A 15,627-nucleotide genomic window follows, 5' to 3' on the forward strand; every position below is an offset into this window, starting at 1 on the left:
TATGTTCATATACTTATGTATAAAGATGGTATGTACATATATACAAACACTAGATGGCATAAAAATAACCTCACTAGAAGAAATAGCTTATCACTAATAGGCACCAAGAAACGGAAGGGGCCATCAACACATTGCAAACCTTGGCATTTGTGAGAAATTCCATGAAACTATCATCATATTTATATACATAGTTTCCAATTTTGGAAATAAATTCCTTTGTACAGTAAGATTTCCCAATATAATTGATTTTTCTACCTAGCTGTAGGGCGGCATTTCATACAAACATCTTGCTCAAACGATAACAAAGTGCTTGTTGATAGAGAGAGGTTATAAAAATAGTAAAACCAGAGTGGTTATGAATAACTGCGTAGCAAGGACAAAGAGCTATAAGACGTGAGAAGATTTTTGCTTTGTTTTGTTTTGTTTTACTCCTAAAGTTGGACAAAACAGACATATCCGGGGTCAGAAGCAGCCTCATATTCTGGAACTACAGTTTATCCTTGTGGTCAAACCCCTTTCATCATAAAGGTGACTACTTTGATGAGCACGTTTGGTTGTTTGTCTGTTTGTTTAATTACAGATACAAAAGTCAAGTATCCATCCAGTGTTCTTAGGAACAACCTTACCTGAGGGAGCAATCCATATTGAGTAGCTTCAGACTAAAACACTCAGTATTATGCTTAATAATTTAAATGGCTATCTCTATTTTGGGAAGAGTATATTTGCATATACAGAGGGTGCCCCAAAAAAATGTATACACATTTTAAGGAAGGAAAAAACTGCATTATAATTGTAATACTCAATATATACCTATAACAAAAGATGAATACAAGTCATGTGCATACATTTTTTTGCCACCCCTAGTATTGTGTATACACACACACACACACACACACACACACACACACACACACAGAATATATACTGGGTCTGACAATTAAGTTGCAAACCTGTTGCAACAATGTTGCTAATCTTTTTTTTTTTTGACATTAGAGGGATTATTCATTATGAATTTGTACCAACTGGACAAATAGTTAACCAAGTTTACTATTTGGAAGTGCTGAAAAGGCTGCGTGAAAATTTAGACGATCTGAACTTTTCGCCAACAATTCATGGCTCTTGCATCACGACAATGCACCAGCTCACAGGGCACTGTCTGTGAGGGAGGTTTTAGCCAGTAAACAAGTAACTGTATTGGAACACCCTCCCTACTCACCTGATCTGGCCCCCAATGACTTCTTTCTTTACCTGGAGATACAGGAAATATTGAAAGGAAGACATTTTTATGACATTCAAGACATCAAGGGTAATACAAGGACAGCTCTGATGGCCATTCCAGAAAAGAAGTTCCAAAATGGCTTTGAAGGGTGAACTAGGCACTGGCATCGATGTATAGCTTCCCAAGGGAAGTACTTTGAAGGTGATTGTAGTGATATTCAGCAATGAAGTATGTAGCACTTGTTCTAGGATGAGTTCATGAACTTAATTATTCGACCTCGTATATTGTATTATTATTGTGACAACTTGGTCTTCTGCTGGTTTGGTCCCTGCACTCAGGAGAGGGAACACGCAGCAGAAAGAACTCATTTCGAGTGATAAGCTGACCTTTGCAATATGCCACCAAGCCAAGGGTTGAAGAGCGAGATGGCCAGAGGGGACCTTTTAAGAAGATGACCAATGGACTCTAGGAGCAATACTGTCTGATTACCCAGCATAAAGTTTTCCTTTTCTGCTCTGTGATTCCCTTAAATCATCCTCAAGCCTTCCATAAAGTTCTATTAGCCTCACATTAGCTGTGTTATGGGGAGTAAACTAGGGAATCTATATTCATGATCAGAGTGAAGTGGCCCCAGAGAGAGCTTCCGCCTCAGGAGAATCAGTTATGACATGGCCAAGTGAAGAGGGAAATTCTAGCCAGTCTAGAGTGACAAGTGTAACAGTGATAGATTTCTGGAACATGCAAGTACAACAAATTGCCCTGTCTTTGAGTTAAGATGAGATCATCAGACTATACATAATCAAAATAGAATGTTGGAAAGTTTTTAACCCAGTAATGACTAAAACAAAAAAATACCAGAAATGTCTAGCCAAATGTGATTTTTGCCTAATGTATAGGTCATAATCTAATGCATAGATTACAATATGAAAATTATAATATTTGTAGAAACTGGTTTGTAAATATAGTTCCTTAGAATATTAGATCGAACCATAGAAATTATGATTCTTGAGGCCCAAAATAGTTGAATATCAACAATTTCATATGGTTCAACCTCATAAATTTCAAAATAATATATATGGATATCCTGCTCTTTTATATCTGTGATTACTTTGGTATTGTGCATTGGTTTTATGAAACTTAACAGCAGAAGGTTCTTTCTTCTGGAACACTTACATATAAAACAGATTCAATATCAGTGGACCCAATCCTGAATGAGTATGTAATCCTGAATGAGAGCCGAGACTGTCTTTTTACAGGAACAGAGATATCTGATCTCCATACAATTTAAAGCCCATCTAGTTTCCTTAAAAATTAGGTCACTCTATTTTACTTCAACTCTTATCTTGATGCTTCTATTTAAATAAAACCACTAGCAGATCTTAAATAAGAGAAGTGCAGATAATATATTATCTCAAAAATATAAATGCATATACTATATCTAAGTCCATCAGAGATTTGGAAACTGGTACTAAATTCACTAAATATGAGCATGACACAAAGTTTAAATCTCCAAAATTACTATTACAATCATATTATTATTGTTGTTGTTGTTATTATTATTATTATCATTATTTCAACTTTTTCCTTGAATTAGCGCAACAATGGTTATGGTGTTTTTTGGGTAAGTGAGTATAGGACAGGTTATAATCTAAAACCAACAGCCCCTCAATCTTAACGGTTTAAAGCAAAAGTTAATTTCTCACTTGTGCTAAATGCCCACGAAATGTCAGGGACCCAGGCTGACACAGCACCAGGGTCTCCTATGGTCACTGTGCCAGAGGCCAGTAAGCTCTTGAGGGGCTCCCAGGCACAATTCAGTCTTCTTCTCATTCTCTCACATCAGCTCTGCCCACAACTGATTGGCCAGAGCTATTCATGTGGCTCACGGACCACCAGGAAAAGAGGAAGTGCAATGCTTCCAAGGGTCTAGAAGGGGAGAACTGGAAATGTTTCATGAGTAGTGCTGCTGGCTAACACTTTTCCCAGAAGAAGAACAGGGGTTCTTCTTTGTTCAGTAAACAGGAGATTTGATCTACCTCTGTGTGTCTCTGTGTGCAAGTGTGTACACGCGTGCACATACACACATAGAATTGATTGGAAGCCATTCTTTTGGTTTAAATCAAGTTTGCAGCAAGAAGAACTAAATTCCTCAACCCACTGAACACTGAGCAAATCACTGTACTTTGTTGTAAAAGATGATTGAATAATTCCTGATTAAATTTCAGCGTTTCCCTCCTACTCTCAGCTTCAACCAACCACAAACTACTATTCTTTGAGACAGGGTCAGCTATGAGGAGGAACTCACCACAAATTCATTTTATTGATCCACCTTGGAAAACACATTTGCTTGTGTTCTTAGCAAACAGAGGTTTTATTCTCTTGTACAATGTGATTGATTTTTAGCTCTGAATATAGGCAAGCTCAATGCTTTGGTTTGACGAAGAAAGTCCAGAAACTAATTTGAAAGCAAAGTTCGCGGTGGCCATTTTTCCTAACACAAATTCTCAGAATAGATGACAGTCTCCAAACAGTCAAAAGAGATAGATAGTATTCTGTCTTGATGCATTAAATCCCTATAATGTGCTCTCTAGCTAAAGAAAATGAAATTACTTATAAAGTGCTTTGAGGCAAAAACTATTAACTTACTTTCCTATTAGGAACAAATGAATAGAAAAAATTACTTTGAATTTCCATTACCACATGACATTCTGCAAAACACTTGAAGCAGAATATACAATTTATAAATAGTGAGGGTTCAACCTAAAATCTGAAAAAGAAAAAAAAGGGGGGGGGGATATTCCTGCATGTGTTTATTTTTTAAAGTAACAATTGAGATATTCTCTCTTGGTTCAATAAAAGGAAAATACAAATTGATTCTACCTCAGTCCACACATCAAGACACCAGAAAAATCTGTGGCTCTAATTCAAGAACATACTTAAGATACCAGTAATATGAGGAGATTTAAGAAACATTTAATGCAGAAACTAGTTTTCAAGTCCATAGAATATATTTAAAATTCCTGTAGCCACTTTTTTCCTAGGCTATCCTGGACTCTCGTGTTTGTGATTAAATTCTATCAATAACATACCTTTACTGTTTTTGCATTTATCTTTTTGTTTGTGTTTACTTATTATTTCAACTAGATGAGCTGTTCAGACATGTAAGCACTCACAGCATTTTATGCTCTACATAGAACAATATATGATGATACAGCTATGATAGTATCAGAATTTTACAGGATTATTTAGATTTGGGACAATACTTGAAACTATTTGTTTTCCAAAACTCATGAGGAAAAGGAACAAGCATTTAGTAAACATTTAGCTACATCCCACCCTCTACTCACTGCATCTTCACAGCAGCCTCCTAAAGGAGGTTACATTTCATTTTATAAGAAAATGGAGACTCAGAAAGAGTAGGTATTTTGGTGAAGTTCACAGAGCTAGTAAATAGTTCCGATGGAATTAAATCTCAGTTCTGTGGGCTCCAAAGCTCAAGCACTTTTTAGAAATCGTGTAAATCATTTCTATTCATTTCAAAGAATGCTATGACTTTAGGTTTCAAGGTTCACTGATCTACATGGGAACACAATTAGTGACCAAACTAAATGCATAAAGCTCTTCTCTGTAGCTACGTAGTAACAGATGGGTCAGATTCATGTACTTATTTTTAATGTGTTGATATTACCTACGTACAAAATATAAAGAAGAGAAGAACAACGATAGCAACATACAACTATTTGAGCACTTGGAAGGCAGCATAACAAAAATGCTAGCAAGTCTGGGGCAAGGAGTCAAGCCATCTGGAGTGATTACAGATTCTGCCACTTACTAGCTATAAAGCTTAAGCAAATCACCTCACCTCCCTGGGTGTCAGTTTCCTTATTAGCAATTATTATTTGACAGCTGAGTACTTTATCATGATCTCATTGAATATTTAAAAAACACATAAAGTATATTCTAGAAGACAAGAATTTCTATTTTCACCACTCTCAACTCCTATTTTATTTTTTGACATATATTTTGACTTGTAAAGAACTTCCTAACATTAGACCCACAAAGCCTCATAGTAGGCAACATAATACTGAGACCAGAGACATCATTTGAGGTCTTGGATTGACAGAAAGGACAGTTCATAAAATTCACTTAGAAATTGGACATGCACTAGTGTGTGAGAGTTACTCTTGTCTCCAAGCATAATTTAAGTCTTACATTGTTATTTTTCCTTTTATGTTTATTCTACTTTCTAACTCCCCATTTACTAAATAAGTCATAACTTGCTGAGCCGAGTCTGGGACTGGAAAGAAAAGGAACTTCCTCCTTGGCATGCCTAAGCAGAACCAAAGAGAGACCAGAAGATGAATCTCAACATCTGATTGCTCTGATCTGTCCCCCATAGCATAGTGAGGGACGCCTCCATCCTCACTGGATAGAAAAGAAGGGCCCTTTACATATGCCTTATTTTTAATAGCCCATAGTGATACTGCTTGCCTGTCTTTTACTTTCTTCTTACCTTGTGGCCAAAAAAGAGTTCTATGCATTCAAACATAAGCTTGAGAAATCTTATGACCATTGTATATTGTGCCCATAATCTAACTTCATTTATAATTATTTTAGTGTCTCAACAAGAAAATATGCCCCCCCAAAAAAAAATACCAAGAAAAAATGTGAACTAAATAGTAATGTCCCCTCTCTCAAATATGTTACAAATCAAAGCAATAACTCTAAAGCCTGATGTGCTGTCTGAAGATTAAAGAAAGGGAGGGAGGGAGGGAGGGAAAAAGGGAGGGAAGGAAATGGAAAAGTTAAAAGCAGGATATTTTAAGAACTAATCAAAGACTAAGTGCCTTCTTATTCAAAACTCCTTTTTCCGTGTCTAGAAGAAAAGTAAAAGCAAACATTATGAAGATCAATAAGGAAATGCACCACCTGTGTAGTCCTTCTGATACAGAGATCACGCTCCAACTACCACAGGTGACGTTACTCCCAGAACATAATATAGTGCTCATCATACAGCAGTTAGCAAATATCTTTTTAATGAATAAACAAATGAATGACTTAGGAATGAATTGTACCTTAATCTCCTAAGAAATAAATCTTCAAATAACAAATAAGTCTTCAATAGGTGAATTCTTCTAGACTCACAACTTCCATTGTCATGTATGTCGTGATGAACCCCCAAACTACCCCTCTAGCTCCCAACCTTCCTACATTCCAGGCTTGCATATCCAATCATCTACATGTGAATTAGCCATCTGGATGTCCAACACATCCATCAATCACAGCATGACCAAAATAACATTCTTATTCCTCCCATCTACTCAGAATCTCTTATTTCCCTGTGTTTCATGTTCCCTCCAAAACTAGAATCATAAATGTCATCAAGTAGAGACCAGAAGATGAATCTCACTTTACCTCCCTGTGAGTCAGTTTTCTTATTAGCAATTATTTACTGCCTACAGTTAATGGATTACCAAATCCTATTCCTTCTATCCCCAAATAATTTTGAAATCCCTACTTTTATCTCTATCCCACTGCTACCATAGACCCTTATTCTATGCAATAACCCTGCAGTAATCTCTCCCAATTGATTTCCTGCATCCAGTTTTGTTTCTAACTCATCTTCTTCACTGTTGAAAAGATTATTCATTCCCCTTACTTAAAATTCTTCAATGGCTCCCTAAACTTTTCAGAATGAAGTCTAACTTATTTCAAATGGCATCTAAAGCCTTTCATATTAAAAGCACTTCTCCCATAAGAAATAATGATAAAGTGCACCATTGCAGGGCCCAGGCCACAACTGCTCTTTAACTGCCCATCTCTGGACAAGAAAAAGCGCCTCCAAATCCCAGCTCTGTCACGGGAGGGAGGCATCACCCCCCACTGAGTGAAGTTAGGAGAAGACTAAACGCTCTCACCAGATAACCAGCAGAAGAAAATTATGTCCCTCCATATTCTCAGGTTCCTTCATAACACTGGAGCCAAATAAAAGTTCCAGAGGCAGTCTTTCAAGGCTTCTTGGCACTAGAGCTTTCCAATCAAAAGGAGTTCTTAATATAAGGCCAAGTTCCTAAAGTGAGCGATTCATTTGCTTGACCACCTCTAGAGACTAAGGAAATGATATGGGTAAAGAAGTGATGCCTGGCTGTCCACTCACTGTGGCTGGCTGTAGTGCCCCTTGGCCTGACAACACTGGACTGCTGTGGTAGGGGCTGTGGTGGTGTTTGTGTCACGTATGGACAGGAACATTCCAGACACTGTGGTATGTGGACACCAATACAAGAACTTTATAGAAATACCGGTCTTTCACATTCAAGGAATGTAAACAGTGGCAAACTGAACTACGTCTGTGCATAATAAGGAGGTAAAATGCCCTGCTTGCTTAGGAACTTACCTTCTGAATTTTGTGGACACACATTTTGATCACATCTGCCTGAGGTATCAGTATTATTGTATTATCCAGAATACGTCAAAAATGTTTATTTCCTAAATGGAAACATCATTTCTTCAGAAGAGGGTACATGGCTTCATGGAAAAGGATTATTAGCCGTACCAATTCTTACTGTTGGACATGTGCCTTGCCTTCATTTGAGCTTAAAAACATAATGCAACACTCACTTTTACAGGAACGTGTTTGCCTCCATGGAAAAATTCTTAAGGTCATTATTATCATCCTTGAGGAACGAAGATCAACTGTAATTTATGTGACGCTTCTGAAACAATGCAGTGTGTTGTTCTAACTAACAATTTCCTCTTCAAATATTTCAGGTAGATTAACTGTACCAACATGTTTTGTTTCAGCATGTTCATCAAACGCTATTTTTCCTTACTTATAAACATATTTTCATTAAAATTAGTCTTCATTGGAAACAAAATATACTTTAACACACACACACACACACAAAAAAAAACAGAAATAAGGTTATACATCATTATAGCTATATGTTTATACTTAACCAACATGGTTTAAGGAGATTTGTTTTTTAGAAAATCATGTAAGACTGGAGTTTATCATTAGCCAAAATCTTTTCATTCAAGGAAAGCATGTGTTTTAGTATTATCATTGGGAAATTTGATGCTATATATTATTTTGTACTTTTATATTCTGTATAGTTACATTTTTTTAATAGAGAAGATTCTAAGTTATCTAAAATATTTACCATTTTTATTTATCAAAATTAAAAATGAGAAACAACCTTGTTGCTTCTGAACTCAGGAAATTTTTAAAACTTTGGAACACCTGGAATGCCTTAGGTACAGCAGGTAAGGAATGCATAGTGAACAGTCACTGGGTATGGTCCATCTTTGTAAAGATGACAACTAAAGTGCATTTAGTGGGTTTTTATTAAATTATGCCCTTTAGTGAGTTATTTCAAAACTAAAATTATCTAATAATCTTTTCTCCATTACTGTAGAGATTCTAGTAGTATTTCATTTATAAAGACTCTGACCATGATAATCTATAGCTAAATTATCAATTGACTTTCCTTTTCTTTCTTCACATTCTCTGTTGAATGTGTGACCCACTGTTGTCATTTTCCTAGACTGTGTTATAAATGAGAAAACAACACACACATCTGCTCAAGTCCATTTGACAGTTCCATTGCAACTGACCCAACTGTCTGGAGCAGCTGCAGCTCCAGAGGCATCACAGAAACTTGCTCTAGGCCTTTACTCACATGAGCTTTCTACAGATGCAGTCACCAGAAAGGACATGTTACTCACAAAGCTTAGAAGCCAAAAGAAAACAAAAAATAGTTTACTACAATGATACATCTCATAATTACGGTTGAGAATCCTGAAGATCACTCATACTCGTAGGTAGGCACATGAACTTGTTTTTCATATTCAATAAATCAATTAATGTAGATGTTTAAATGTATTTGAAAGAATGGTGTTATGGCCTGAATTGTACCCTACAAAACTCATATGTTGAAGCACTAATGTGACTATATTTGGACACAGGGCTTTAAAGGAGGTAACAATGTCATAAGGGTGGAGTCCTAATCCAGAAGCACTGGTGTCCTCATAAGAAGAGAAAAGCCACCAGAGCTTGCTCTCTCTCCATGAATGTGCACAGAGAAAAAGCCATGTGGGGACAGCAAGAAGGCACCATCTGCAAGCTGTAGAGAGAGACCTCACCATAAACCAACCTGCTGGCACCTCCAGCCCCCTGATTTGTGAAAAAATAAAATTTTATAAAAGGCATCCAAATTGGAAAGGAATAAATAAAACTGTCATTATTTGCAGATGACATGATACTGTATATAGAGAACTCTAAAGATTCCACCAAAAAACTGTTAGAACTGATAAACAAATTCAGTAAAGGAGCAGAATACAAAATTAATATTCAGAATCAGTTGCATTTTTATAAACCAATAAAAAATTATCAGAAAGAAATTAAGAAAACAATCTTATTTACAATTGCACCAAAAAATGAAATATCTACAATAAATTGAACCGAGGAGGTAAAAGATCTGTACTCAGAAAATTAGAAGACATTGAAGAAATAAACTGAAGAAAATACAAACAAATGGCAACATATATCATGTTCATGGATAGGAAGAATTAACAATTGTTAAAATGTCCATACTATCCAAAGCAATCTCCAGATTCAGTGCAATCTCTATCAAAATACCAATGGCATTTTTCACAGAACTAGAACATATCTTAAAATTTACATGGAACCACAAAAGACCCCAAATAGCCACGGCAATCTTGAGAAAGTAGAACAAAGTAGGAGGTATCACACTACCTGATATCAAATTATACTAGAAGGCCATAGTAATCAAAACTGGCATAAAAAAATAGAAATACAGATCAATGGAAGAATAGATAGCCCAGAAATAAACCCAACACTACATAGTCAGTTGATTTATGAAAAAGGAGGCAAGAATATACAATGAGATAAAGACAGTCTACTCAATAAATGGTGTTGAAAAAACTGGACAGATACATGCAAAAAAAGAAATGAAACTGGACCACCTTCTTAAACCATATACAAGAACAAACTCGAAATGGATGAAAGACTTAAATGTAAGACCTGAAGTCATAAAGCTCTTAGAAAAAAACATGGGCAGTAAACTCTCTGACATTGATCTTAGTAGTATTTTTTTCTGATACACCTCCTCAGACAAGGGAAACAAAAGAAAAATAAACAAATGGGACTACATCAAACTAAAAAGTTTTTGCACAGCAAAGGAAATCAACAAAATATAAAGACAGCCTATTGAATGGGAGAAGACATTTGCCATTGACACATCCAATAAGGAGTTAATATCCAAAATTTATAAATAACTCATGCAACTTAACACCAAAAAAATAAACAATCCAATTAAGAAGTAGGCAGAGGACCTGAATAGACATTTTTCCTAAAGGACATATGGCCAACAGACAATGTATAAAAAGATATTCAATGTCACTAATCATCAGAGAAATGCAAATTAAAACCACAATGAGCTATCACTTTTCATCTGTCAGAATGGCTATCATTAATAAATCAACAAACAACAAGTCTTGGCGAGGATGTGAAGAAAAGGGAACCCTCATGTTGGTGGGATTGCAAATTTGTGCAGCACTATGGAAAACAGTCTGGAGGTTCCTCAAAAAAATTAAAAACAGAACTACCTTATGACCCAGCAATTCTACTTCTGGGTATTTATCCAAAGAAATCCAAAACACTAATTCAGAAAGATATACGCATCCCTATGTTCACTGAGGTGCTAAATAGCCAAGATATGGAAGCAACCTAAGTGCCCATCAATAGATAATTGGATAAAGAAGATGTGGTATATATATACAATGGAGTATTACTTGGCTATAAAAATAAATAAAATCTTACCATTTGCGATGACATGGATGGATCTAGAGAATATTATGTTAACTGAAATAAGTCAATCAGAGAAAGACAAATACCATACGATTTCACTTCTATGTGGAATGTAAGGAACAAAAGAAACAAACAAACAAAACAGAAACAAACTCATAGATACAGAGAATAAACTGATGGTTGCCAGATGGGCGAAGGGTTGGAAGGTTTGGTGAAAAAGGGGAAGGGATTAAGAAGTACAAAGTTGTAGTTACAAAGTAGTCACAGGGATGTAAAGTACAGCGTAGAAAATACAGTCAATAATATGATAATAGCTATATATAGTGCCAGGTGGGTACTAGATTAATTGGGGGATCACTTTGTAAATTATATAAACATGTAACCATGATGCTGTGCCCTTAAAACTAATATAAAATAATATTGAATATCAACTGTAATTGAAAAAAGAAATATAAATTTTAAAAATATTTTTTAATAAAAATAAAATAAGTGTCTGTTATTTAAGCCCCCCAGTCTGTGGTGTTTTGTTATGGCAGCCTGAGCAGACTAATACAGATAATTATCTCATTACTCTGGAAAAGTGTGCTAATGCTTTGTACCAGCTAGTCCTCTCCCAAAAAGCACTTGTTTTTAATAATACAGCTTTTTAAACTTTAATCAAATATTCTTTAGTATTTAATCAAATATACCAATGTCATAAATTTTCCCCTTGTTCTATATGTGTCTTAGTGGCTCTCACACTTTTTAACTGTGATTCATACGCATGTATGTATATATTATATAGAATGTTCATAGTATATGTGTATGTGCATATGTATATATTTATATTTCACGAAACAATTCTTTTCTTAACTATCTAACTTTAAGAAATATGTTCTGGTCAATTCTATGTTATTTTTTTTAAAATGCCTGTGTGTGCTTTTAAAAATTCATTTGAAAGAAAGGCAGTTTGAGGCTAGATGTTGGAGAAGTTTTCTTTTTAGCTATGTCATCCAAAACATTTCCTATTTACAAAAATATCTTTTTATTCCCTTAGCATCTCAAGATCCTTAAATGTACATTGAAGTGAAAATAACCACATTGTTCCTCGATCACCCCCTCTCTCCATCCCTTTCTCCCTCCCTCCTCTCTCTCTCTCTCTCTCTCTCTCTCTCTCTCTCTCTCACACACACACACACACACACACACAATGATCCTAAGCTTGAGGCAAATCAGTTGGGGCCCTGGTCGAAGCAGAACTTTTCACATGATTTAAATTAGAATGTCAAGCATATTGTCTTGCTGATTTGTGTATAATAAAAAGATTTTGGTTTTTACAGTGCAGTTAAGATATAGATTAACGCATACAGACTGAATACATGAATTCGCAACTGAGAAATATGGTATCCATGAAGGGAAATGCTGGATAACTTACACTCTTTCTAATTACCATAGGCACCTGGGGTATTAATACAAAATGGTATGACTTGAATTTCAAATAAAATATTTGTAGAGAGAAATTAATTTTATAATTTCCCATCTTATTCTATTTCTTTTGGGTATGTTTAAAAAACACTGCCTGTTATATCAATCAAAGATTTTGATACTGGTATCTCTTGGTCTATGAACACCAGATAACGAAATGGAAGGAATAATTAAAGGAAGACAATGGGTACTATAGGTGCAGGTTTTATAGATTTGTCACTTTCTGAAAAAATTAGTAAGGTTGGCTAAGACTCAGAAGCAAAAAACACAGAATTCATAACAAAATGCTACTCCGCCACACTCAAACTAATAGTACTTCTAGAAATCAAAATTTAATTCCCAAACTATAAAATTTCACAATCAAGATTTAAATTTCAAATTTTCTAAAACGTCATGGGTCAAAATTCTAATGTTTATTTCTATATATAAAGTTGTTCAAAATAGGTCCAAGGATACTTTTGAGCAACTGAAAACTATATAAGGACATTGATGATAATGTATACAGCTTTGGAGTGTGTGCATATATGTACACTTGCACACATTTATGCAGACATAACAAAAAAGGAAATAATTGACTACGGTAAGAAAAATTCAATATTACATAATATATTCACTTTTTCATGTCACTGATATCTTGACACAATATTTTCTATTGTATTTTCTGTTCTGGCATAAAATTCACTTTGTTCCTTTGAGGAAAAAGAGAAATGAAACGAAAGGAAAGAAAGAAATAATGAAGGAAACATTCTTAATTACATCTCTTTTCATTCCAAATTACCCTCAGCACGTAGATAGCATCTGGCACGTGGAAGTATTTAGTGTTTGTTAAGTGAATGAATCATAATTCATGATAGCCTCACACCGCAAATTCACACCAAACATAAATATTAAAAAATTTGAGCAACACTTAAATATTTGAAAGTATATATGTAAAAGGAAAAAATAATTTTTTTTAGAAACCTTTACTGAATTAGTTAAATGGAAGTGTTTTTGCAAACTTCTTAGCTCTCACCTCTTCCTTCGTCTTTTTTGATATCACTCGGAGCCAGTCTCCAATCATGCTCAGGACAGCAGCAAAGTAAGCGAGTCCAACAAGGATCCAAAACCACACGACGGGCTTGTAGAAGTCTAGATATTCAATGTCAGATCCACCTGTGAGGGAAACAAACATACAAACAAAACAATAGAAATGACTTCAAATTCATAAAAGTTAATATAGATATTTGCTGAAATTATCAACTGAATTTTGGCTTGTAAAACAGAGCAATCTTCTTGTTCATTGATCCATGTTATTTTTTTTCATACGGAATTCCTGGTTTTCCCTCATGTAATCCTCATCTATTTTGCAAGAACCAGTTGAATACATTTTTCTTAATGAGGCATTTCATTACCTCTCCAGGTCATGATGGTGTTTTCTTGTTTCATGTTTCTTTCTTACTTATTACAACATGTCTTATAATTAAGTCTAGTGCTTAACTGTTTCATGTGTACTAGTTTCTCTTTCCACCTCTGTTGTAACAAGTAGAAGACAAAGATAGCACTTTTTTTGGTATGCATTTAACTTAATATATTTATGTTATTGCCAATCAATTCATGTTAACCAATCAATTCAGTGCCAGCCTGGACAGAGAGTGGTTCATATTTTAAAATCATCAATACAATGGATTGATAACAAATGCCAGAGACAATAACTTGGTGGGTCTACTTTGAACCAATAATAATTTGCAGGTGAGACTGTCATTCATTAATCTCAGACTTCCAGAGGAATTCCCATTTTTGTCATAAATTTAAATCCCTAGTCCTTAAGAAAAAAATTGGCAAAGGAACTCTTTTACTTTACTCTATTGTTACTTCTTCAGCCATTTGGTACAGTAACCGCACCTATGAGAATTTGAATACATTCAACACATCCCTACTTCAGCACATAATAATGGGTCACTTATTAAATCCCAAACATTGAACAGCTACTTTTTTTTTCCCACAAGAAAGAGAAACAAGTCTCTCTTGAGAAATGCATAATTTAGCCTGTGAAAGCCTCATACAGACAAGTAACCATAATGCAGTATATCCACTGAGAGTGAAAGAGAATAAAATAGTGCTAGGAGAGGACACAGAAGAAATGATTTTTTACTTCTGGAAGGGGAAGGTGAGAAGAGAGAAAATGAGTCTTAAATAATGAGGACTAACACAGAGAAAAGTTCAGTGTGAAAATACAGGGCATAGTCAAAGGACTTTCAAGTAGTGGCTAAGGCTACATATGGATGGGCGCCAAGGAGTAGATGGGTAGAAGACAAGAAAAAGTAAGTTGTGTCAGGTTGTGAGGACTTGTTTCTAACGCCGGGAGGTAGGTACAATTTCATGGACAGATAAATCCTCGATTCATGTTTGACTACACGTGCAGAAAGATCTAGTGGCAGGAAAGGAAGGATTGACAGGGAAGCCCCAAGATAAATTTTTGTTCTGAACAAGCTAAGAAATTATTGTGCCTGAGTCAGGGCTGGAATGGAAAGAAGAAGCATTTTAGAGGGAGAATCAACAGGGATTAATGGTGTGATGAGTGAAAGGAAGGTTCTAAGATGACCAGAGACCTTCACTTGGGAGATGGTGTTAGCAACAGGAAACACAGAGAAAGGAATAGGGATTTAATAAGTGACCCATTAGTATGTGCTGAAGTAGGGATGTGTTGAATGTATTCAAATTCTCATAGGTGCGGTTACTGTACCAAATGGCTGAAGAAGTAACAATTAGAGTAAAGTAAAAGGGTTCCTTTGCCAATTTTTTTCTAAAGGACTAGGGATTTAAATTTATGACAAAAATGGGAATTCCTCTGAAAGTCTGAGAATAATGAATGACAGTCTCACCTGCAAATTATTATTGGTTCAAATTAGACCCACCAAGTTATTGTCTCTGGCATTTGTTATCAATCCATTGTATTGATGATTTTAAAATATGACCAAAAAAAAAAAAAAAGGGACATGAAAGGTTTGAAATGCTTGAGCTACAAACAGTTGGAGACACCCAGTAGGATCCTTAAGCACAGATCTAATGCTTAACAGGGAAGAATAGGAGAGAAGGGTTTTAGGGTCAACAGCACAGGGGTCATGGAATTACTCAA

General features: G+C 35.3%; 1 protein-coding gene across 5 annotated transcripts in view; it reads right to left on the reverse strand.

The window, feature by feature from the left end:
- KCNK2 (potassium two pore domain channel subfamily K member 2) overlaps nucleotides 1-15,627 on the reverse strand; it is a 164,511-nt gene that overhangs the window by 22,199 nt on the left and 126,685 nt on the right. For all 5 annotated transcript variants that reach the window (XM_019738111.2, XM_019738112.2, XM_019738110.2 and 2 more), the window contains exon 6: nucleotides 13,525-13,664. In XM_019738111.2, coding sequence (XP_019593670.1) covers nucleotides 13,525-13,664 — 140 coding nt within the window. The remainder of the gene's footprint in view (nucleotides 1-13,524; nucleotides 13,665-15,627) is intronic.

Source organism: Rhinolophus sinicus, linkage group LG17, assembly GCF_036562045.2.
Source record: "Rhinolophus sinicus isolate RSC01 linkage group LG17, ASM3656204v1, whole genome shotgun sequence".
Lineage (NCBI taxonomy): Eukaryota > Metazoa > Chordata > Mammalia > Chiroptera > Rhinolophidae > Rhinolophus > Rhinolophus sinicus.